This window comes from Leucoraja erinacea, chromosome 39 (assembly GCF_028641065.1).
Source record: "Leucoraja erinacea ecotype New England chromosome 39, Leri_hhj_1, whole genome shotgun sequence".
NCBI classification, from domain to species: Eukaryota; Metazoa; Chordata; class Chondrichthyes; order Rajiformes; family Rajidae; genus Leucoraja; species Leucoraja erinaceus.
The window spans coordinates 2,883,923-2,909,094 of record NC_073415.1 but is presented as its reverse complement, the minus strand read 5'-3'; the positions used below and the strand labels follow the sequence as shown (position 1 = coordinate 2,909,094).

The window sequence follows — 25,172 nt, the reverse complement described above, 5'->3', positions numbered from 1 at the left end:
CGCTACAGATACCACATTGTTCTCAGAGCTCCTTCATCACTGCTGCATTACTTCCCCTTTTCAAGCATTAGCACTCACATTCTTTCCAATTTTACATGTTTTTCCTGAAAATCCAGTCCACCTGGATGTCAGATCCCATCCCCTGTCAGGTTCCCGAAATTGCCCCTTCATATTTTTGGAATGTAGGAGAAACCAGAGCACCAAATGGAAAGCCACAGTCACAAGGAGAACATGCAGCTCCACACAGACAGCACCAGAGGTCAGGATTGAACCTGGGTCCCTGGAACTACAAGACAGCCAGCCGTGCCATTATGATATCATGTAATGTGGGTTTTGAACACCACCCAAACATGGAATTTCAATTCTGCATCAGTTCATTTTGGCAGAGCAAACGCAGTTCTAGAATCTTACCCTGGAGATGTTTGTTTTGAACCTATGCGCCCAGTACTTTGGAAATCAAATCATTGCAACGATTTAAGTACAAAACTTATTGATACGCATCTTAATTTTATTTTGAATGATTACTTGCTCTGGCATTCCAAAATAATGCTTCTCCAATATTTCAGGAAAATTATTACAATGATTTTATAAAAATAAAGTATTTTTAATTTACTTGTAACTTTTTCTACTTGCTCTTTCGACTCTTTTAGACTCAATGCACACTTCTTGATTACATTCTGGGTGAATTAACTCTAGATTGTCTATAATGTAGTATTCTTTTATCCTGTGTACCCTCTGTCAATTTATTCTCATCTGTGCTGCTTTCAACAGATCAATTATTTCCTCCAAAGAGAATGCATCGTATCCGTGTTCAACGTGTAACTGAAATTATGCATTAATACAGAGAGTACATCTGTTTGTTTTAACAAAGTTTCTAAAATCGAGAATTCATCAACAATGCACACCATCATTCAAATAGAATACATAATTATTTGTGTGCAGATACTGATTAACATCTTACAATACATTCAGAAAATAGCCACAAAAAAGCTGAAGTAACTCAGTGGGACAGGCAGCACCTCTGGAGAGAAGAAATGGGTGACGTTTCGGGTCGAGACCTTCTTCATACACATTTCAGAATTTGCAATCATGGCTTGGAATTTAAGAAATGCAAGCAGTTCTGTACATAAGACTACATTTCCCGATATAATTGTCAAGATGCTCAGGACTCCGGCACAATTCTGCACATTGCAAAAGTCCTGAATATCCTGATGGGCCCTCGACACTGTCACTCCAACTGTGATCTACCATTGAACTCTTCGTGGAGTCCAGTGGTGATGTGCCAACTTCCTGCAGTTTCCCAGCAGTGACACTGGAAAATGTGCCAATTGAATCTGCGATTTCATTTCAATCGAGAATACCACTGCGAGGGAAAGAGACAAGTTTCAGTTCATTTATATTTATTTTGTTTTAATTGAGCTAATCTAAATATATTTAATCATTTGTATTTTCCAGTGTTTTTTTTAATATAAATAAATATTAACAACATTAAACTTATTTTTTTAATGATTCCAAACGTTGCTGATTCATAAACATTCAAGCTGTTTGACAGTTTGAACAGTTGGTTCAGCCCGAGAGAGTGACTTAATCAGTTGCCAAAACCTTTGTGGATTTCATAATCAGAAGGCCTTGCCAATAAGTCCAAGATAAACATCATTCAGGAAACTCCCATCAGAAGATTCATCCCGATTCATTCTCCATATGTCAAGTAAAAAAAACAAAACAAAAAAACAACTTTATTTCTCCCAATGCTCTATTATGAAAAGAGACCCAAATTTTAGTGCATTAAAACCAGAACTGTTTACTCCTATGATACATCCACATCCAAATTTAAACTGCCATCCAAGTGTGTGTGATCTTTTTTTAAAAACTTTGTATGAATAGTAAATTTAGTCCCAAGCCTGTAAAGCACAATGCTCAGCTATGTTGTAATAGAATATCATATACAGTGCTTTCAGAAAGTATTCAGACCTTCACTTTTTCCACATTTTGTTACGCTACAGCCTTATTCTAAAATGGATTAAATTATTTTATTTTTTTAAATCAAATTACACACAATACCTCATAATAAAAAAGCAAAAACAGGTGTTCAGAAATTTTTGCAAAGTAATTAAAGAGATAACTGAAATATCACATTTACACAAGTATTCAGACCCTTTACTCAGTACTTTGTTGAGGCACCTTTGGCAGCAATTGCAGCCTCAAGTCTTCTTGGGTATGACGCTATAAGCTTAGCACACCTGTATTTGGGTAATTTCTCCCATTCTTCTCTGCAGATCCTTTCAAGCTCAGTCAGGTTTAGATGGGGAGCGTCAATGCACAGCTATTTTCAGGTCCCTCCAGGGACATCACCACTCTGAACTGAATTACCCCCCCCCCGTGAAATATTGCATACTGTGAAATATTGCACACACTGACTTGACATTTTTCTTGCTGTTTTTGCGGTTTTCCTTGTCGTTATTATTTATCTGATATGTTGACACCCAGGCAGTGCGCTTGAAATGTTGTTGTATGTATTTACAATGACAATAAAGTGTATTATTATAGATGTTCGATTGGGTTCTCTCTGTACTTTGCTCCGTTCATCTTTCTCTCGATCCAGACTAGTCTCCCAGTTCCTGCTGCTGAAAAACACCCCCACAACATGATGCTGCCACCACCATGCTTCACCGTAGGTATGGTATTGGCCAGGTGATGAGGGTGCCTGGTTTCCTCCAAACATGACTCTTGAATGTTGTTTCTCATGGTCTGAGAGTCCTTTAGGTGCCTTATGGCAAACTGCAAGCGGGCTGTCATGTGCCTTTTACTGAGGAGTGGCTTCCGTCTGGCCGCTCCACCATAAAGGCCTAATTGGTGGAGTATTGCAGATATATTTGTATTCTGGAAGTTTCTCCCATCTCCACTGAGGAACTCTGGAGCTCTGTCAGAGTGACCATCGGGTACTTAGTCACCAAGGCCCTTCTCCCCCGATTGCTTAGTTTAGCCGGGTGGCCAGCTCTGGTGGTTCCAAAGTTCTTTAAGAATAACGGAGCCCACCGTGCTCTTCGGGACCTGCAATGCTGCAGAAATTGTTTTATACCCTTCCCCAGATCGGTGTCTCGACACAATCCTGTCTGAGATCTACGGACAAATCCTTTATCTTTATGGCTTGGTTTTTGCACCGATATGCACTGTCAACTGTGGGACCTTGTATAGACAGGTGTGTGCCTTTCCAAAGTATGTACAATCAATTTAATTTGCCACTGGTGGACCCCAATTAAGTTGTAGAAACATCAAGAATAATCAATGAAAACAGGATGCAACTCAGCTCAATTTTGAGTGTCACAGCAAAGGGTCAGTATACTTATGTAATTGTGATATTTCAGTTATTTCTTTTTAATTACTTTGCAAAAATTTCTAAACAACTGTTTTCACTTCTTCACTCTGGGGTACTGTGTGTAGATTGATGATAAAAAAATGAATTTAATCCATTTTAAAAGAAGGCTGCAACATAAATGCAGAAAAAGTGAAGGGGTCTGAATACTTTCTGAATGCACTGTAGCTTCTGCATACACACTAAAACATCAGAATTTGACACCTAAATTAAGCCTACTTTATCTCTACCTCCACCAGATACACAATCATTGATGGAATGTCAAATCTCTTTGGAAAATTGCACAATGAACTGGCTGTTTCTCTTTCAAAGTACAAACTATTTTCATTAATAGAATGTTATATGTAATAGAAAATTCTTAAAATGTTAATTCATGAACAGTATTTTATTAAAAACAGAATACATTTTTAAAAAGTATGACGTCCATTCATTACGAGTTATTTTAACTCAATGAAACATCTGTTAGGTTCCCCAATTCATGCCTCTGGCTTTTCAGAAAAACAGAGGTTTGAAGCAGAAAATATTGATCGCGAAAACTTAAACTGGTATTTTATGTATTATGTGAAAATGTCTCTGGGAAAACATTTGTTTTTATATTACAGGTGCACAACCTTTTATCCGAAGATCCAAATAACGAAAACCTCCGAATAGCGACATTTTTTCGGTCCTCGAAGAAAGGTCCTTGAAAACGTTCACCAAGGGCGGCCCGCAGAGGTGACAGCGGAACCTCCGGTCGGTCCTCGAAGAAAGGGGAACTAAATCCCCATTCATAAAAGAGAAGGTGAGGGTATATTGCGCGGGAGGGTTAATAATTGACAATATGCTGCTACCTGCCAGCTGAGTTAAAAAGTTCCCACGGTAGACTCACGATACACAGTGTATCGTGAGTCTTGCGTGGGAACTTTTTAACTCAGCGTGCAGGCAGCAGTAGATTGTCGCTCCCTTCAGTTTCACCCCACCTACACCCCTCTGCTTCCCGGCCATGTGTGTGACCCCTTCCCTCCCCTCTCCAGCTCCCCGCTCATTGCACCGGCATGGGGGCTTTGTACTGTCTTCACGTCGCGATGCTAGCAGCACAGTGCCAGTCACCGGAGACGTCAGGACCAACGAAACACCGACCCCCAGGCCCACTGCAAGAACGGAGATCCCAGATCAGCAACTCCAGCCCAGCCCCGTTCCAACTCCAGAGGAACACGCTCCCCGTATGGGCAGAAGCTGATGGTGTGCAAGGAATACATCTTGTTCTTGGGGTCGCGCAGCTCGGGCTGTGGGCGAACTGCCACTTGTCGCCATAGCGGCCCATCGGGGAGCGGATTCCTCTGGAGTTGGAGGGGGAGGGGGGGTATTGTGCTGTTTGATCGCCCCCTACTATTCCAGGGACAGGGAGACAGGACATTCACCGAGGGCGGCCCGCAGAGATGACAGCGGAACCTCCGGTCGGTCCTCAAAGAAAGGGGAACTAAATCCCCATTCATAAAAGAGAAGGTGAGGGTATATTGCGCGGGAGGGTTAATAATTGACAATATGCTGCTACCTGCCCGCTGAGTTAAAAAGTTCCCACGGTAGACACGATACACAGTGTATCGTGAGTCTTGCGTGGGAACGTTTTAACTCAGCGTGCAGGCAGCAGCAGATTGTCGCTCCCTTCAGTTTCACCCCACCTACACCCCTCTGCTCCCCGGCCATGTGTGTGACCCCATCCCTCCCCTCTCCAGCTCCCCGCTCATTGCACCGGCGCGGGGGCTTTGTACTGGCTTCACGTCAGCGATGGCAGCCAGCAACTAGTGCAGTCACCGGAGACGTCAGGACCAATTGGACGTCGACCACCAGGCCCACTGCAAGCACGGAGAACCCAGAGACCCACAGCCTACAGCAGCCCAGCCCCGCTCCAACTACAGAGGAACCTGGGTTGCGGATGACGGGGCGCAGCTCAGGGCGTCGTAGGGGCCGATCGGGGAGTGGGTTCCTGTTGGTCCTGACGTCTCCGGCCACCTGCTATCCTCCGGGAACTGTACCGCCCTTGCAGGAGAGTGGAGTTGTTTGCAGTTGTTAGAGGGAGGGGGCAAGGGCGGTACAGTTCCCAGTCTCAGCTCCAGTCCAGGGGGGTGGCCGGAGACGTCAGGACCAACGCGACAGCGACCCCCAGGCCCACTGCAAGCACGGAGATCCCAGAGACCCACAGCCAGCAGCAACTCCAGCCCAGCCCCGCTCCAACTCCAGAGGAACACGTAGGGGCAGAAGCTGATGGTGTGCAAGGTGTTCTTGAGGTGGCGCAACTCGGGCTGTGGACAAACTGCCACTTGTCGCCGTAGCGGCCCATCGGGGAGCGGATTCCTCTGGAGTTGGAGGGGGAGGGGGGTATTGTGCTGTTTGATCGCCCTCTGCTATCCCAGGGACAGGGAGTCACAGCGGCTTTTTAGACTGGTGGGCAATCACTTCCAAAGTTCTGCCCACACAGTCAGTACACCTCTCCTACACTGCATTTCATACAAACATTTATTCTGCAAGAAAAAACGACATTGAAGACTCAAAACTCGTGACCGAGTAACTGCCGGGATCAAGGGGCAAACTCGCGACCTTGCGGATATGAGCCGAACACTCTACCACTGAGCCAGCCATTAAAATCTACGCTAAGAAATTTCCATTCCGAAGACCGACAAATTCTGAATTACGAAAAGTGCCTGGTCCCAAGGCTTTCGGATAAAAGGTTGTGCACCTGTAGTAATTCTATTTCCAGGCTATGATTCTCCAGTTAACAGAAACATTTTTAAATCACAAATACTTACTGATTTACTATCATTTTTCATTAATTATATTTGATATTCACGACTATTAACCTTTATCAAATTTGATTCATAGCATTTACACTATTTGTGGTTTGCTTCTTTCATCAAAATCAAATTTTAGCCAATGTAAATGTCATTTCTTATGAGATTTTTCTCCCATACCATTTCAGTTCAAAATGCAACTGTATTTGGGCATATTGGTGGGGAGGGGAAGGGGGAACGCGGAGAATAAAAGGGAAAAAAGCCAATTAAATGAAAACACCAATAAAGATTTAAATTCTCTAAATAATTTATAGTGATTTGATAAGTTTTTGTGATCTTTATAAATGTAAGAAAAATTTTAGAAGACCATTGAGTATTGCATTATTTCTTGAATGCAAGGCAACTCCAACGATCATACAGCATGGGAATAGGCCCTGTAGTTAATCTTATCTATGACAATAAAATTATAATGAAAACATAGGATTTGTATGCTTCATGGTCAGCATGTACTCAGTGGGCTATTTCTTTGTTGCACTATTCTATATCTTTATAAGCCATATATACCTTATTTTGTGGTATAATAAACCAGAATGCCTCATTACCTGACATAAATAGAATTCAGGAGATCAATCCTATATATTTTTCTACTGTCTGCAACAATACTCTTTGTTCACACTTCCTACACACTAGGAGCAATTTACAGAGGCCAATTAACCTACAAACCATCATCTTTGGAATATGGGAGGAAACTGGAACAGTTTATTTCCATATCTTTGTTCTTCCATTTCGTCTCCCTCACTCCCATCTCAAGCATGCCCACAAATGCACCCAGCACAGAACTGAAAGTGTTTTTTTTGTAATGACTAAATATAACAAAAATAGGTCCATTCAAAATTAGAGGTTACTGCGAATGACAAAGAACATGATGAATAGCTGTTTTCAAGTTTGTACTTCCAAACAGCAAAAGCCATTCACAGATCAGATACTATCTGCTGCAAATGCATATTGCATTTAATAACTACCAGTTTCAAATAATGTGAATATGTAAAGCAAAAACATTTTAAATTCTATTTGATAGCACAACTATAATTTACTCCGCCAAATTTCTAAAATTAGATAGCAAAACCAACCAGTCGAAAACAGGTAGAAACAACCATGAATGCTAATGTTCTTTATCATAAACCAAAGATCATTCTATTGTGACTGGACCTACAATGTAATACCACTTACTTACAATGCTTAATTGAAAAGCTGTATATCTGAAAGAACCATACAATGTATTCAGTTGATAGTCTGCATTTTTCCCCAAATAACATTAATGAACAAAATACTATACAACATTTCCAAAGTGCTGACATCAAGCTACTTTGTCAAAAAATACGTGCTGATATTCTAACTTGGCTAGAAAAAACAATCAGCAAACAAAAAAACAATTCATTCATGGAATACAAATAGCTAAAGGGGTAGACATACAACCGTTTTTTTTTAATGTCTTATTTGCCAATGGCAAGCTATCACAGGAATGTAAAATGTATCACACTATATGCATAATGAAAGATCAATATAAAAATGGCAGTCTGGTATTATCAGCAAAACATTTGTCATTCATTCCTATCAACTTGTAGTCTAGAGAATGTTGTTTGTATTATCCAAGCAACATCTTTTCACAACTTGCATTTTGTATTCTTCGCTGCTCCTCTCTCCTGAAACCAATAACTCATGACGTGGTAATCAATGCAATAAAGAAAACTGAAACATTTGCAAAAGTCTTCAGCCAGAATTGCCAAATAGATGATCCATCTCAGCCTCCTCCAGTGGTCCCTAGCATGATAGATGCCAGTCTTCAGCCAATTTGATTCACGACATATCACAAAATGGCTAAAGGCACTGGGTAGAGCAAAAGTTATGGACCCTGACAACATTCTAGCAATAACACTGAAGACTTGTACTCCAGAACTTGCTTTGCCCCGAGCCAAACTGTTCCAATACATCAACAACACTGGCATTTACCTGACAATGTGGAAAATTGCTCACGTATATCCTGTCCACAATAGTCAGAAACGTATAGCACTAAACACGGAAAAAGGCCCTTCGGCCCAACAAGTCCATGCTGACTAACATGCCCTATCTAAGCTACACCCATTTGTCCATGTTATGATTCTATTAATCCAAGCCTTTCCTATCAATGGATCTGTCCAAATGACTTTTAAATGTTGTTCTTGAACCTGTTTCAACTATTTCCTCTGGCAACTCGCTCCATCTACCCACATGTGAAAAATCTGCCTCTCAGGTTCCTATTAAATCTTTCCCTTCTCACCTTAATCCATTGCCATTGCATTATTGATTCCCCTACCAGATAGAAAAATAGGGAGAGTACATTCATCATATCTATTCCCCCCCATAATTTTATACACTTCTACAAGATTTCAGCCTTCCTGTGCTTTAAGGAATAAAGTTCTTGCCTGCCCAACCTCTCCCTATAACACAGACTCGAGTCCTGGCAAAATCTTCAAATTTTCTCTGCATTCTTTCCAGCTGAATGGCATCTTTCCTGTATCATGGTGATGAAAACTGAACACTGTACTCCAAATGCAGACTCACCAACATCCTACAACTTGTTACAAGTGTAACATCATTCCCAGCTTCTATACAGTACTCAATTCCCTGACTGATAAATGCCAACGTGCCAAAAGCCTACTTCACCACTACCTGTGAAGTCACTTTCAGTGAACTATGTACTTGTGCCCGAAAATCCCTCTGCTCTACAATACTACCCAGGGCCTGACTCTTTACAGTGAATGTACTGCCTTGTTTGACTTCCAAAAATGCAACACATCACATTTAACTGAATTAAACTCCATTTGCATTTCCACAGCGCACTCAACCAGCTGATCAAAATCCTGCTGTAATTATTGATAACCACCTTCACGATCTACAATACCACCTATGAAAGAAACATAGAAATATAGGTGCAGGAGCATTTGGCCCTTCGAGACAACACCGCCATTCAATATGATCATGGCTGATCATCTAAAATCAGTACCCCGTTCCTACTTTTTCCCCCATTCCTTTAGCTCCAAGAGTTAAATTTAACTCTCTTGGAAACATCCAGTGTCATCTGCAAAACAGTCATTTGCCACAAATTTAGTCTACTTTCAATAATCAAAGTGATAGAAGGGATAGTCAATAGAACGGACATGCTGCATACTTTTAGATCTACCTGCTCTCAGAAGCTCAGTTTGGGTTCTGCCAAAGGCACTCAGCCTTGGTCCAAACATGGAAAGAAAAGTTGAACTCCAAAGGTGAAGCGAGAGTAATTACCCTTGACATCAAGGGGTCTTGGCCAGATTAGAGACAATGTGCATCACGGGAAAACCCACTATCGGTTGGAATCATATTCAGCACAAAGAAAGACGGTTCGAGTTCAACCATTTCAACCAGAGGATATCGCTGCAGTAGTTACTCAGGGTAACGTCCCAGGCCCAACCATTTTCATCTGTGTCATCAATAACCTTCCTTCATCAGCTCAGAGGTAGGGGTGTTCGCAGATGATTGAAGCACCTTATCTTCACATCCAAATTCAGCAAAACTTAAGACAATATCCAGGCCTGGGTAGATGGGCAGCAAGTAAAATTTACACAACCAAGTACCAGGTAATAAGTGTGCAAGAAGAAACTGCAGATACTGGTTTAAACCAAAGATAGACACAAAAAGCTGGAGTAACTCAGCAGGACAGGCAGCATCTCTGGAGAGAAGGAATGGGTGATGTTTTGGGTCAAAGAAAGGTCTTGACCCAAAACGTCACCCATTCCTTCTCTCCAGAGTTACTCCAGCTTTATGTATCTATCTGCCAGGTAATGATAATATCCAACAAGAAATTAGCTATCATCATATGACCATCAATGGCATTACCATCACCAAATTTCCCACAATCAATATCCTGGGGTCGCCATTGACCCAAAAATTGAACTGGAGTAGTAATTTGCACAATGTGGCTATGTGCAGGCCAGAGGCTAGAAGTCCTGCAGCAAGTAATTCACCTAACTCACCAAAGCCTGTGCACCGACTACAAGGCTCAAGCTACTGGTATGATGGAATACCTTCCACTTGCCTGGATGAGTGCAGCTTTGACAACACTCATGAAGTTCATCACCATAATGAGAAAGCAGCCCACCTAATAGAAACTCCAGCCATGACCTAGTTTATCCAGACTCCAAAACTCACAAAACCTCCTTCGATAGCACATTCCAAATCCACAACCCCTATCAGTTAGATGGGACTAATATGAACGAGTTGGACCAAAGAGCCCGTTTCTGTGCTGTATAACTATGACATTATATCTCTAAACGGTGCACTTAGATTTCCAGAAAGTACCTAATTAGGTGGTACAACAAAGATTTTATGGGGAATAAAGCAGCTCATGGCACAGGAGGAATAATATTGGTGTGCAATTGACAATGCTAAGACAGATAGAAAATAAGTTCAAAGAAGACAAAGGGCTACAAATGGATATAGGTAGGTTAAGTGAGTGGGTAAAGTGGTATAAAATTAAGTGCTACGTGGGAAAATATGAAATTATACCATTTTGGCAGGAGAAAAAAAGGTGCATATTATCCAAATGGTAATTGCAGAGCTCAGAGGTGTTGAGGAATTTAGGTGTCTTATTGCAAAAGGTTAAAATACAGATAATAGTAAACAGGAAAGCCAACAGTTTCCCCACTCTAAAACTGTTCCACAAAACAATGTGAAAGCAGTCTGAATATTTTTTTAATGCAGAAGGTAGATAGAATCTTGCTGTACAAAATGTTGAATGTTTGCTATAGGAGACATAAATTAACAATTAAAGTTATACTTAAATCAGCATGATGTTGAATGGTGAAGCAGGCTTAGAGTCTAAGTGGCCTACTCTTGCTCTGAATTTGTACATTTGTCTATATGACAACCGGCAGAAGAAAAATCAATGCTAGCTAGAATTTTGTACAGTTATGTACTTTCCAAAATTCAGAGCTCGATGGACTCAAACAATTCTTTTGACAAATGGAAACTACATTTGAAACGGTTGATTACGGTAGATAAGATGTAGACCCTGACAGAATTAGATGCCATCCAGAAATTTTTCAAACCTCAATACACTTCAACAAATTTCAGATACTACTGCCAATGAGCCTAATCAACCTAATCTAAAAAGCAAGACCAAAATGTAATTAAGTGGCAGTTTATTGCATCTTAGATTATTAGCTTTACATTAAAACCCCAAATATCCTGTATGCGCGGGATTCTTATGGTGCCAGATTTTGGATGTTATCCTGATTCATTCCCAAATTAAAAACACTTTTAATTCACTTTTTTTAGATGTTACACAGCAATGTAATAAATTTACCCGTAAATCCTGCAACGTTCATGGAAGCTTGGAAACCGGGGCCCCAGCGGGGTTCATGGAAGCATGGAACCAGGGCCCAAACAAACCAGATGCTGAAACAATGGCATCTCCAAACAGTCAGATACGTCATTATCAGAGTTTTGCTGTATTATAAAACAGTAATTTATGGTGAGGAGATACATAAGTTGGAGATGCACAATCACCCATTTTGTAAGGTCAATCTCTTTACTGTTTGTCACCAGCATCCTCAGACTGTCAAGAACTTATTGAATTTTTGCCATAAGCACAAATAAATCTTGCATTCGCCATTTAAGGATGGTACTTTAGGATCAGGATTCTGTCAGTGATGCAATTTATGATGTCAAATTTAAACTTTGGAGTTCCAGAAACTATGGAATCCCACTCCTGCAAAGAATCAGCTACTGGATTTTATTTTACATTTTTAACTTTGTTTTCATTTCTGTCTCCATCTTCCTGTTGTTGTTGTTGTATTATTTCTCTTTTGGAATGTAATCTACTTCCAACATTCTTTCATTTGTTCCTCAAGTTCCTTTAGATAGTGGAGATAAGGCACTGAACCAGAAATTTACAAAAAAAAAAATACAATAGGAGCGGGGCAGGCCACCAAGGGTCAATGTTAGTACAGTTGTAACTATGGCTTAAAGCCCGTCCCACTTGCGTGTCCTTGGCACGCTAATTACGCGACCTAGTCGTCACGTTGAGGTGCATTGGTATGGTGTGGGCCGCATGGGAGGGTGGCATGGAGAAGTGCGGAGGGGTATGCAGTTGTGCGTGGTATCGCGCGGCGCTCCAGGATTTTGTTGGGTAACAAAATCTTCGCGCGCCTCCGGCGTGACATAGCTTGTACACGCGCAGACGTATTACGGTCCCACGATAGCCATGCGCCTCAACGCGGCGACAAGGTCGCCTAATTAGCGTGCCAAGGACACATAAGTGGGACAGGGGCTTTACTGTCTAATGAAACAGAAAACCGAGGACAAAACTTGTTTTATTTAAGCAATTTCAGGAAGTCAGAAGGAACTCTCCTGCATATCTGTTCAAAAAGGTTTCCCGTGACCACCAAAAACAACCATACCCAAGATGTGCTCCCAATCATAAACTAGTCCTGCTTCAAGTAATTTAATTAAAGTTGTTTGTAAAATTGCCATACTGATCAATAATCAATTTCATAAAATATGCTAAATTTGTCCCAATGCCTGTAAAATTTAGAAGAAACAACATTACATATGAGATTACACAAATTATAGTGCATATTTTGATGAAAGCTCATTGTTAATTTTTTATTTCTCCCTGTATTTCCACTTAATATGTTCAGCATCCACAGTATTTTCCTTGTGCAATTGCCAACTTTGTTAAACTTTATTTTGTTCTGGATATATTTTTTTGAATTGGTGTATCAATACATAACTTCATTGATCATCAAAATATATGGGGAGAAATGCTATTTATCCTTCCACGGACAAATATAATATTTAAGTTCAAAGAATTACCAAAATGTAGAAAAAACATAAGTAGCAGTACACACATGAAATTCAATCACAGCAGTTCCTGGTAACTTTAGTCATCAAATGGTAATAGTTATTTGACCATCTTCCCTCTCGTACCTCTACCTGCCTTTGAGCAATTCCAAACATTGTATACCCAGTGAGGGCAAGAGGTTACTAGTCTATGAATACATTTCCTGTGCCTGGAAGATGCCTCAACCAATCAAACCACTGTCACAAGACGGGCTAAGCCAGGCAGACCACAAAATTGAGGCAAACCTCAAGCATCACACACAAGGCTGTGGCCAAGCACAGAGTAGGAATTCATAGCAGCATCATTTAGAATCATTAGGCTTCAGCTAAGAGAATGAGGCAAGTCAAAGTACAAAAATAAATAAATGCATGAAACAGTAAATAGCAAACACATAGTGTTTAAGTTAAATAATTCAGTCAATAACAAACTTCATTCTTGGTGTATCCAAACATATTTGGTGTATGTAGATTTACTGAGTGGCAGATACAACTAAGTGTTTTAACTTTAAAAATCTTTAAATCCAATTAAATAATTTACATGTTTTAATAGTTTTTAAATTTACGAATGCCTGAGCCATTTAAAAACTTAAATTTAACTGCCCAATATTATACCATTCAAAGTCTACCCCACAGAACCCTGAACTACCCAAATCCCAAAAGTAAAGAGTCAAGAAGACTGGTCCTCCAGAACTGGCACGTCAGATTCAGAACCATGGAACAGGCTATTCAGCCACCATGTCCAGTCGACAACCATCCTTATTAATCTTATCTTCCAGCATATGGCTTGTCTAGAAACTTCTTACTGTCAAGCAACGGCTTTCACAACTTATTCGGACAGTGTATTCCAGGTATTCACATTTCTCTGGGTAATAAAGTTCCCCTCTAAATCTTGTAACATTTACCCTATGTCCTTTAGTTTTTATCTCCGGTGGATAAGAGCAAAAAGGTTCCTGCAATCTACCTGATCTATACCTCTTAATTTGATATACCTCAATCATGTCCCCTCTTAATTATTTCTGCTGCACAGAAGATAGACCTAGTCGATCCTCATAAAGGAAACACTCCATCCCAGACAAACATCCTAGTGAATTTCCTCTTCATGCTCTTCAGTGCTATCATATCTTTCCTGTTGTGGATGGGCAGGGACACAAGATTCCAGAGAATTCTGACCCATTAAATTGCATATCTTAGGCTGATGGTATAAAAAGAAACCAATCTCTGAATTACATTTGATTCACCAATATGCAGCAGCCCTTTGTGAATACAAAGAACAATTATTGGTGATTTGCTGTATGATCAACTCTACTGCTTTAAAAGCAAACTTAACCTTCATGAACTTTAGCTTTATGTATGAATGTCCCTCCAATAAATTACAGTATTAGTTATTGCATTCCCATTACATTCTCAATGAATTATTCTGCTTAAAACCCAAGAATGCCAAGGTAAATACCTTCAACATAGAGTACTCGACCATTTTTGGTTTTGCAAAAATGAAAATGAATTAAAAATCCTGTCTAATAGGATATTTAAAATTCCACTCCCCCAAAGAAACACAGCACATATTAAATCAACATATTCAATTTAATTTCTTACAATTACTCATGAATCCCAACAGCCGTGGGAAATGTATTTAGACTTGCATTTTATTTGACATCTTGCCTCTAACTCTGAAAGGAAATATATTCAATGAAACTTCCATTGTGATTTTAGGAATTAACAAATCTATTCCTGGCAAATATAAAAATTGGAATTACAGATTTAAATTTAGTATTAATTTCCAAAATAAATACAAAACACTATCCTATCACAATTGGACTCCAAAGCAGTCAGAAAAGTAATTCCATTCAAAATAAAGTGCATCAGAGTAACTTCCCATCCTGTTATTACTTCTTCAGGTAGTTCCAAACGACCCTGCCATGAGAATCTGAGATGATCAGATTTTGTAACCAAATTTGCTGCAAATTTTATTTCCTTGGGAAAAAAATGATTATCTAGCATCAAATAGAAGATAACCAAATCTTCCTTACAAGGGTCATTGACCTAAAATACTACTTGTCTTCACAGATGCTGCTTAACCTGCATATTTCCAGTATTTTTTATTTCTATTATAGATTCAAAGCATCCATAGTGCAAGAAATTTACACCTTCTATTCATTACCATACTATTTTAAAAGAAAAATTACAAACATGATTTAGCACTCAAATATTCCAATAGCTACTTCAAATATCCTCCAAGGCATTACCAATGCTAGAGCTCTGAAACTTCTTCATATTGGCATTTAGATGCAGGAACCAGAAATATAACTGCTGAGTTGGCATTTCATCAAGCACAACAGTATGGCCCAGTCTATTACTATCCATGAAACAATTATGCGACCAAATTATGAAAGTCTTCCAATAATATTCATGCGCTAGAAGCTTAAAAACAGCTACTGTCGTGTCCAATTAATGTCAACCAAAATTTCATTTATCATATATGGTATTGAGAATTTTACTAGGTCATACAAATCAGCTACGTCATTATTTGATAAAAAGACAGAATATCCTGAAAATTGAGTGGATATGACATCATTTCATTTTGACATATTTTGAACAGTTCTTTCAAACAGCTTTCTCAAATTTACTGTTTCCAACTTCTGTTAATCTAGGACTAAAATAAACCAATATCCAAATTCAAATGTATTTTGATACTACTTTTAGCAATGTTATTCTTTAAAATTTGCAAATTAATGAATTTAAGGAAAATTAGGTTAGTTGGTAGTAGTTATGTAATTAGTTAGTCCACATCATTTGTCTTCCTTATCCATCACCCCCCACTACTGTTTCATTCTACCCACAACCCCTCCTTCTGATTTTACATTTCACTCCCTACCTCTCTTCCTTATTGAATTCCACCATCTTCACCCTTTTGTCTTCATCATATATCAGCTCCAGCCTCAGTCACTATCTCCACCCTACTGTTCCCCACCCAACATCTTCCAATCACAACATCTTCCAATGATCTTCCCCACCCCTTCCCACATTCTACCAGCCATCTCCCCTCTACCACCTCAGTCTAAAGAAGGATCCCAATATGAAAGTCATCTATTTCCCTCCACAGATGCAGTCTGACCTGCTGAGTTCCTCCAGCACATTGCTTTATGCTCAATGTTCCAACATCTGCAGCTTGTATCCCTAGGTTAGTTATTTGCTGTTGGATGGTGCTCATTAAGTAGAAAAAAAATCAAACGCCCATTTTACATAGGATTCTGCAGCTTACAGCAAGTCAAATTCAGATCATAGGAAGTGAAAACCATAAATGGCTCTTAAAATGAAAATCTATGAAGGAGAGAAATCCATCAAGCACATCATTTCTGGGTAAGAGTTTATTTATTTTAGTATAAACATCAACCTCAAATATAACCCTCCATCAAAAATTAGAACTGTAATAAGTAAGTTTTGTACTAGCAAGTGAATTGGCAGATTACAGAAAATGTTCACATTAGCCAGTTAGTCTGCATTGTAGAGATGTGAACATAGCACCTTGGTGAAAAATATCAATGTCATACGCAGGAAGGTTTGATTTTATTTCTAAAAAGCATGCATGTTATCACTAAATCTCACTACATAAATCCTAGAATTACAATAAAATTCTGAGTAATATTGATTTTATTTTTTAGAAGAAAAAAGGGACTTTTGGTAAAACTTTAAATGTGTAACATGCCCAGAAACAGGCTTTGTACAGACTGGTAAGCCCAGCTGCCATTGTTGATGATATACTATTTGAGTGAAAGTTCCAGGTTTTCATGACATTTTCCTTGAAGGTGTGGAGAAGTAAAACACTAACAGCAATATTTTCTGCTGCAGAAAACAGTTAATAATTGATTGCTAAAAATGTTTTCAATGAAATAAAGCTTTATGTTGCTAGACATCAGGTAACATTTCATCCTGTACAAGTTTACTTCATATCTAAATTATGACTTGTTGCACTTAGAAATAATAAAATGTGCCATACAATGTTAAGGGTGCAGTGCAACAAAATTGGTAACTAAACATTTAAACTGAACATATTAATTCCGTATCATATTTGGAAATAATTTAGGCATGATGTCACCACATGGTTTTGCCACAATTATTTGCAAAATACAGAGCGACATAAAATTCTATCCAGCTTTACAGAATGTTATGCAGAACTATAATTACACCACAACTTGCAAATGAATATTGATTTTTTTTTCCTGAATCTGTGATTATACCAACTAAGTTTATTCAAACATTTGCTGTTGTGTTAACACAACCCTATCCAAAGTCATCTTAAGTGTTATTTTGCATTGGATAAGCTATCATTTAGGCTCCAGTTACAACAATATATTCAAAGAAAACGAGTAATCGCAGAACACATGAAGGTTTGGATTTACAAATTTATTGAAAAGTAAACAATTTATTATTGTACACAAAAATGCTGGAGAAACTCAGCGGGTGCAGCAGCATCTATGGAGCGAAGGAAATAGGTGACGTTTCGGGCCGAAACCCTTCTTCAGGTTTCGGCCCGAAACGTCACCTATTTCCTTCGCTCCCGCTGCACCCGCTGAGTTTCTCCAGCATTTTTGTGTACCTTCGATTTTCCAGCATCTGCAGTTCCTTCTTGAACAATTTATTATTGTATGTATTTTAACATGAAATTTCCCATTGCATGATGCTCTGATCAGATAGGTATGCGTCATATTCCTCTATGAGATAAAATTACTCCTCCGTCATTTTTTTATTTAAACACTGATCTTTTAAAGTATTTAAACAGTGCTTGAAAACAGCAATTGCTTTTATCGTGACTCTGTCCCCAAACTAATTAAAAATACTTCTCCATGGACTCATTAACGATATTTGAACAGACAAAAGCACAAACTTTGTGAAATGATTACTAATCGTCGGTAATAAAGGGAAACGGGGAAACGGGGATGCTTTTGTCCTGCGATTTCTGCTGCTATTGTGCTGGTACAAAGCTTCCTAGATCTGCCATTTCCAGCCCAACGGTCCCTTTCTGGCTTCCTACTACGTTCACACATTTGGTTGCCTCAGCCTCCCACTTCATGAATACACTCAATTTTATATCTAATTCTTAGTGATACTTCGCAATCGAAATGCACTCAACTCCCAATACGATGACTTACAACACACAGAAAACGTGCACAACGAATTTCAACACAATTGGCTTCAAATGGTCGGAACAAACCGAGGGTCGCATTTGCACTTTTGACTAAAGTACTATTTTCAGCGTTGTAGTCGAGATCACATTACTTAAAAACGTTTACATCGCTTCGACCAAATCGAGGAAAATAAACAACCGCGAACAGCAAATACCGACTCAAGTAGCAATCAGACTGCGGACCGCTCGGACGCGGTCGGCATGAGCCGGCGCCTGTTCCCTGACTCTTTCAGTCCTGACCCCACTAACATGGCGAGATACGTCTCTCACACAATCTCAGTGGCAACGGGTGTTAAATGCATTTGTCAAACAGTACCTGTTTTTTCTTTAATTTCGCACAAAACGCTGAAGAGAGCTGGTTTCATCCTGTGACAGTTTAACGCATGTTTCCTGCAAAAATAATGTTTAGAATACGTTAGGTTCACCTTCCTCAGTGAGAATGGCAAACGTACATTTCAGCACAGAACTGGCCTCAAAACACAATATTGGGAAGATCAATGTGAAACACGAGTGTCAGCGGGTAGACCCCAATTTTCTTTTAAATCAGTACTCAAGAGAATTTGTGACGGCTCCCGAATTCCAACTGCGATAAAACATTTTTTAATTAATTTTAATACATTTCACTGTCGGTATTGCAAAAATCCATAAATGTCAAGAAAAAGATAGTAGGAATGCAATTAAAAGTATTTAGCTGCTCAAATGGTTAGTGTTGTTACGTGACTGACAACCGATTACACACGCTCAAACACACCATTCATACATGCTCTTTACATACTAAATAAACTATTAATAGCATTCTGAGCAGAATTTCCTCAGTTAGATTCCCTAGACTTAAAAAACACAACAAAAAAAGCCCAGACAATTCAACGCCTTGCCTGTGGAACTTTAAATTGAATTGAATAATAAAAATGGCCATAAAGCCTGATATTGATTAAAGCTGTAACATACATCTATAGCCAGCATCTATAGCCAGCAATATCGTTGCTGGACCTGGCCATAAGCAACTGATTAAATGTAGAACAAGTGAAACCAAATATAGTAAAACTGTTTTTGAAATGTTGGAAAGTATGATACCAGTAACCAGAGTTTTTACAATTATTTTAAAACTTCAAAATTTCATTCAAAGCCATCTGTCTTGATGTCAGGATAGTTGTTGCTAAAGCCCAGATTATTACATTTATGAACCTTATATAAACTAACTCTTAAACAAGCTCAATCTCCAAAATAAAACAAAATGTGTTTGCTGAAACATAAAGCCATTTTTTAAATTCATATCCAAAATTCATACACACATTTCAGTTGTAGCAAATGTAATGTCATATTCAGTTTCAGACTTTAAGTGAATATTTGAAGTTAAGTATATATAAACTAAACACAATTTATTCAATTATGTCCATATATCCCATTCCATTGCAGAAAAGTTATAATAACTCAGTTAGGCCATGTCCGTACTCTCTGTCTACACTTCAACAATGTGGAAATGTGGGAAATAGCTTTAAACTATAGACAAAATACTTTTAGAACATATCAATATTTTAACAAAGTAACAAAGCGATAAAGCAAAGAAGAGCTGCACAACAGAATCATACAAATGATTTCCAATCCATTGAAATTTAATTAAATACCTAGATTACATTCACAGGTAAGCATTATTTCTGCACCTGACAACCTCTATTCCAGGACTAGATAGCAAAATACAGGAACATACAGAGGTAAACAAACAACTACTGGGTGTTTTGAAAAGCTGCCAAAAAATTCAATGTTTTTATTTACATCTTACAAACTTGTTAGATGTAGTGAGCCGATTATGGAAAATTAAGTAAAAATAATAACCCAGGAAGTAATCTCCAATCAATCACAATATTGCATTATAGTTGCAGCAAACACTCTGAAAGAAAATTGTAAAACTTGTACAGAACATGATTATCCAATGAAACGTTTCAAATCTTGAAGCAAACAGTGCCTCAAGCAAAGCCACAGCAACTCCACACAGCCTATGACATAGCAAGGATAATTCATAGAGCTTAGCAATTAAAGGATTAGACTATAAAACATTTGTATGCAAAAATCACAAAATGCATGGAAAATAAAAACATCAGTTATAAAACATAACTGTAAATAGTCATTAACAAATTAACAACTCAAAACCATGTGGAAGTCACTGTTCAGTTTAACTTGGTTCAGTTAAATGAAAAACGATAGTAGTCTGCCACAAATGTTGTAAAATGTACTCTCCACTCCCTAGATTTCTTTGCGACGATGTAATCTGCACCTTACAATGCTTCAACAAGCAAATCAATTATTCTTCCTTTCACTTTCTATTACTTAGCCAGCAGAAAACTTTAGTGGTATCAGTAGTTGAAAATTACTACAATTAGCTGGTCTTCTAGTTATTATAATCATATATGTGCAGCAAGGTTAAATTTCATATTTAACATAGGATTTGAGATGGAGTAAAATTATACACTCATGAAAAATATCAAACAAACACCTATTTTTTACATTAGTCCAGTTTCTTGAGCCACTACAATTTGTCAATTTCTTTTTAAACAAAACATTCAGTTAGTTACACCATCTTTAAATATTTAACATCGTGGGAAAACCTCTATGCTGCTATTTTCCATCTTTCAGGGGGAAAAAATAAGAACGAGATAGAAATGGCTAATATAAACACCAAAAACAGAAAGACTGGTGGTGCATTTGTTCTGTGATCTTTTCACCATTTCAACATGCAGAATACAAAAGATAGGTTTCACAACAATGTAATCAAAATGAAGATAAAATTGTGTTTACCCAAAAGGAACAAATATTAAACATGGAAGCTCGTATAGAGTTGTATGTCAAACTTTTACTTTAAATAATAAAGATAGTATAACTAATGACATAGCCAATCACTATACTTCTACAAAAACATAGCCAACAATGCAGATAGGCCTGGTCGAATTATACCATTTAAGGAACATCCCCACCTGGAAGACCTAAAACATTTTTCATCATAAAATACCCCCACCTTGTACAAGAATCAGAATCAACTAATAATTCAAACGAGGTGATAGCAAACACTGCATTAAAATCTAAATAAATAAGGTACATCATACCATTTATTAGAGAAATTAAAATGTAGTGTTCAAATTCAGTCACTGCATTCCAGAAACAGAAATACATTGTTCAAAATCTGATATGCTATAGTTTTACACTGACATTTAAACGGAAATAAACTATGATAGCATATTAACTGTAGTTGCGAACTATCAGTTAATTACTTAAAATAAGGCAAAAGATTATAAATTAATTGCCTTATTTATATGATCAAATTGTATTATACAAAATCAAACTTTTTTTTTTAAAAAGCTTTTATATTTTGCTAATGCATGTTTGTGGCAAATGTTTATGAAACATCATCAGAACAATGGGTATGGGTGCAGCAAGTAGGTTGCAATACCTAAAAGCTGAACGTAAAAGAGCAGTCTATGCCAACTTAATTTTCTTCGCCCTAATCTCATATCCCATCCTGGTAACAATGCCAATACTGGTTGGCCTGATGACAAGTTGATGAATAGATTAATTATCCGTTGATTAAAATTTGTAATCAATTAATTGCTCTATAAAGCATACATAGTCAAAAGGATTAAAGTGCAAAGAGAATTTATGGATTCTTTTAGTATCTTTGTTCTCATCTAAATCAGAGTGCAATTACCACAGAATAAATACACTGAAATATAAACATAAATAAATAATACAATTCGCTAATATTGTGAAATATATGTTAAAACAATCACAAAGACTCTTACTGGCAACTTTAATTTTGTAACCCTAGATAAGTTTTCTAATCTATTTAAAGTAACTGGTAATAAATAGCAGCAGGTTTTAATATTTTGAGTAACATACAATTTTGATGCACATCTCTGCACATCAGCAGAAAAGTTTGAGAAAATTATTTATAATTCTTATTAGTCTGCTTTTAGTAACATGAATAAAATACACTGCCATACAAGATTATGTGGGGAAATATGTGAACATTTTTTAAACAAACTACTGCACTTAAGGGAGTTTTTTTTTAATCTTCTCTTCCACTGCTAGTTTAATTTTTGATTCTATTCAAAAATGTAGATGCATTATATTTGTGGTTAATTTTATTTGAATATAGCTTTAAGCCAGATGCTTTTTAGTCTACATTAGTTCTTACCAAACATTTGATACAATTCTGAATAGAAAGCCATTTAACTTTGGTGAAAAAAGTCAAACACCATACAAAATTATTCAACAAGTATTTCAATGAGTATAACCAACGTTTATTCTTTGAAGTAAATTAGATTGTCACTATCTATTTACAGTAACCAAGTGTTTGAAAACACATGATGGCTTCAATACAATCCATAGATTCCCATCAAACAAATGTTTTCACTGCATCCGATCTTAATCTTATCTTGGGCATATAAACATGTTAAAAAAAATACACAAAACTCTAATGGCGCTAAATCCACGCCTTTGTTGCCAAAAATCAACTGCTAAATTATCAGCTCAAAAATCTTCCAATCTAAACAAAGTAATCAGTTTATTTTAACCAACAACCTTTGCTTGCTCAGCTGACGACAGACTGCAGCCCCCAAGTCTGTTTTGAAGAAACTTTTACTCGTGGATTTGTTAACCGCTCGATGAGCTACAACAAACTATCGTTTGTGTTAAATCCCTTTGCTGCAGCTCCAAATATTTTCATAACATCCGCCACTGTCAGAGATGCTTTGCCCGCTTCAATCCTCATTCACACAAGCCCATCAGCAAATTTGATTACAAAGGTCAAAAGGCACATTAGTCCAAACAGAAATGTAATTAGCATTTGGCTTAAACCTTTTTTTCTAGTTTTGGGCCCAAATGTACCAGAGACACTAATACTACGCCTCCAGCAGTGCACACATTTGCTAACTTCAATGAGACTAATTTAGACAGCCACTCAATTCATTAAAAGATGGATAGTCAAGGATTACAGTGACCCCCCCCCCTTTCCCTTCAACTATTGTGCTGCAAGACAACGTCTCTTATTAAATTCTGGAATGATTTAGACAACCACAATGCAAAAACAAAAATTACTCGCCCCACACTATTCCTGCAGAATATCTTGGACAGCGTACTATACAAAAGCTGTTCATTGCTGAGGGCTACATCTAAATTATTTGTAAATATATTTAAAACATCAAAGCGTGACCCATCGGATGATATGATGTGATATAAAATATGTTTATGGAGATCTTCCCCTTTTAAAAAATATCTTGCAACAAAAAAAAAAGGCTTCTCTCCAGAGATGCTGCCTGTCCCGCTATGTTACACCAGCAATTTGTGCTTATCTAAAGTGTAAATCTTGAGGCTCTGTATAGATTTTATTTCCTTGGGTGAATTTGCAGAGAACAGGTAAAGAGGGGGGGAAGAGAGTAGAGGGGCTATATTGACGAGATTGGGAGAAAGTTGAGAGTTTACTTTTTTTATTCGCTCTTAAAATGGCGTTGGGTTTGCCGCTGGGGGTGAAGTTTGCTGTCAGTGAGGGGGTGCTGTTGTTGTCTGTGTGTGTGTGTGTGGGAGGGGGAGCTGGCGCCGAGGGGAGAGAGGAGGGGGGAGCCCGCTGTACTGACCTGGCCTGCGCCTCGTCCAGGCTCTGGTCAGTGATGGTCATGATCTGCTGCAGGATGTCGCCGATGTCCTGCTTCCGTCCCTCGGGGTCACTGCCGTCCACCTGCGAGTGAGGGGGCAGCGAGTGCACCGACAGAGCCACCCCGGGGTGAGGCTGCAGCAGCCGGGACTGGTCCTCCATCACACACCGGCCCCCCTGCACACAAAGACACCGAGGCCGGCCGGCCGGCAGGCAGAGGCAGAGGCAGAGGCAGGCAGGAGGCGTGAGGGGAGGGAGGGCGGGCTTATCCACAACAACACCGCCTCCCCCCGAGCGCTGCACACACACACACACACAGACCCAAACACCAAGTGTCAAGATCCTGCTGCCCCGCTTTTGGTACTTGTGTTGTGCTGTGTTGTGTTGTGTTTAAATCCACACGATCCCGTCAAGAAAAAAAGATCAAAAAAGAAGACGAGCGCGTAAAAACAAGCGAGCGAGCGAGCTCCCGGTTCCCCGCGGCTCACGGGCGGCAGGCGGACGAACGTTGGAGCGATTTGAATTTTAACTGCTGCCGCCGCTCGAGCGCCCGCTGCCCGCTCCTCGCGTCCAGCTCCAGCTGCAGCGCCCGCCCGCTCCTCGCCTCCAGCACCAGCTGCAGCTCCCACTCCCGCCCGCCCGCGATTGTTTTGACGGCGGGAGCCGGAGGAAAAAAAAACTGCGCTCCAGCCACTAGTCCCGCCCCCTCGCCGTTCTCTTGGTCCATCGGCCACGGCCCCGCCTCCAGCTCCTCTACGATTGGCTGCTTCCCCGCTTTGATTGACTGCTCCTTCCCCTGGACGGCCGCTGGTCCCGCCCACGGCGCGGGTGATTGACAGAGGTTCCCAGGGCTGCTGTTGCAGGAGAGAGTCATATGTCCCAGATAGAACAATGACAGCCAAGAGTCAAGAGTGTCTTGGTGTCATATGCCCCAGACAGAACAATGCAATTCTTCTTTGCAACAGAATATGTAAACATAGTAGCTAGGCACAAAATGCTGGAGTAACTCAGGGGGTCAGGCAGCATCTCTGGAGAGAAGGAATAGGTGACGTTTCGGGTCGAGACCTTTATTCTGAAGGTGACATATATTCTGAAGTCAAGTCAATTTTATTTCTAAAGCACATATAAAAACAACTCTCGTTGACCAAAGTGCTTTACATCAGTGCAGGTACCAACGTGCTACATACAGTGGTACATAGATCAACAATACATACATAAATACATACATACAGCGCTCCCTCAGAGGACTTCAAGAAAGGCTTGTGAGTAGAAATAAGTTTTAAGTCTAGA

General features: G+C 39.1%; 1 protein-coding gene across 7 annotated transcripts in view; it reads right to left on the bottom strand.

The window, feature by feature from the left end:
• Positions 1 to 24,490, bottom strand: part of pbx4 (pre-B-cell leukemia transcription factor 4) — a 224,563-nt gene extending 200,073 nt beyond the window's left edge. The window contains exons 1-2 of one of the 7 annotated variants that reach the window (XM_055664038.1): positions 23,866 to 24,490; positions 18,558 to 18,631 (exon numbers count right to left, since the gene is read on the bottom strand). In XM_055664038.1, coding sequence (XP_055520013.1) covers positions 18,558 to 18,631; positions 23,866 to 24,044 — 253 coding nt within the window. In that variant the 5' untranslated portion in view covers positions 24,045 to 24,490. The remainder of the gene's footprint in view (positions 1 to 18,557; positions 18,632 to 23,865) is intronic. The other 6 variants (XM_055664039.1, XM_055664043.1, XM_055664045.1 and 3 more) reach the window with 6 other exon arrangements.
• Positions 24,491 to 25,172: the final 682 nt, after the last annotated feature.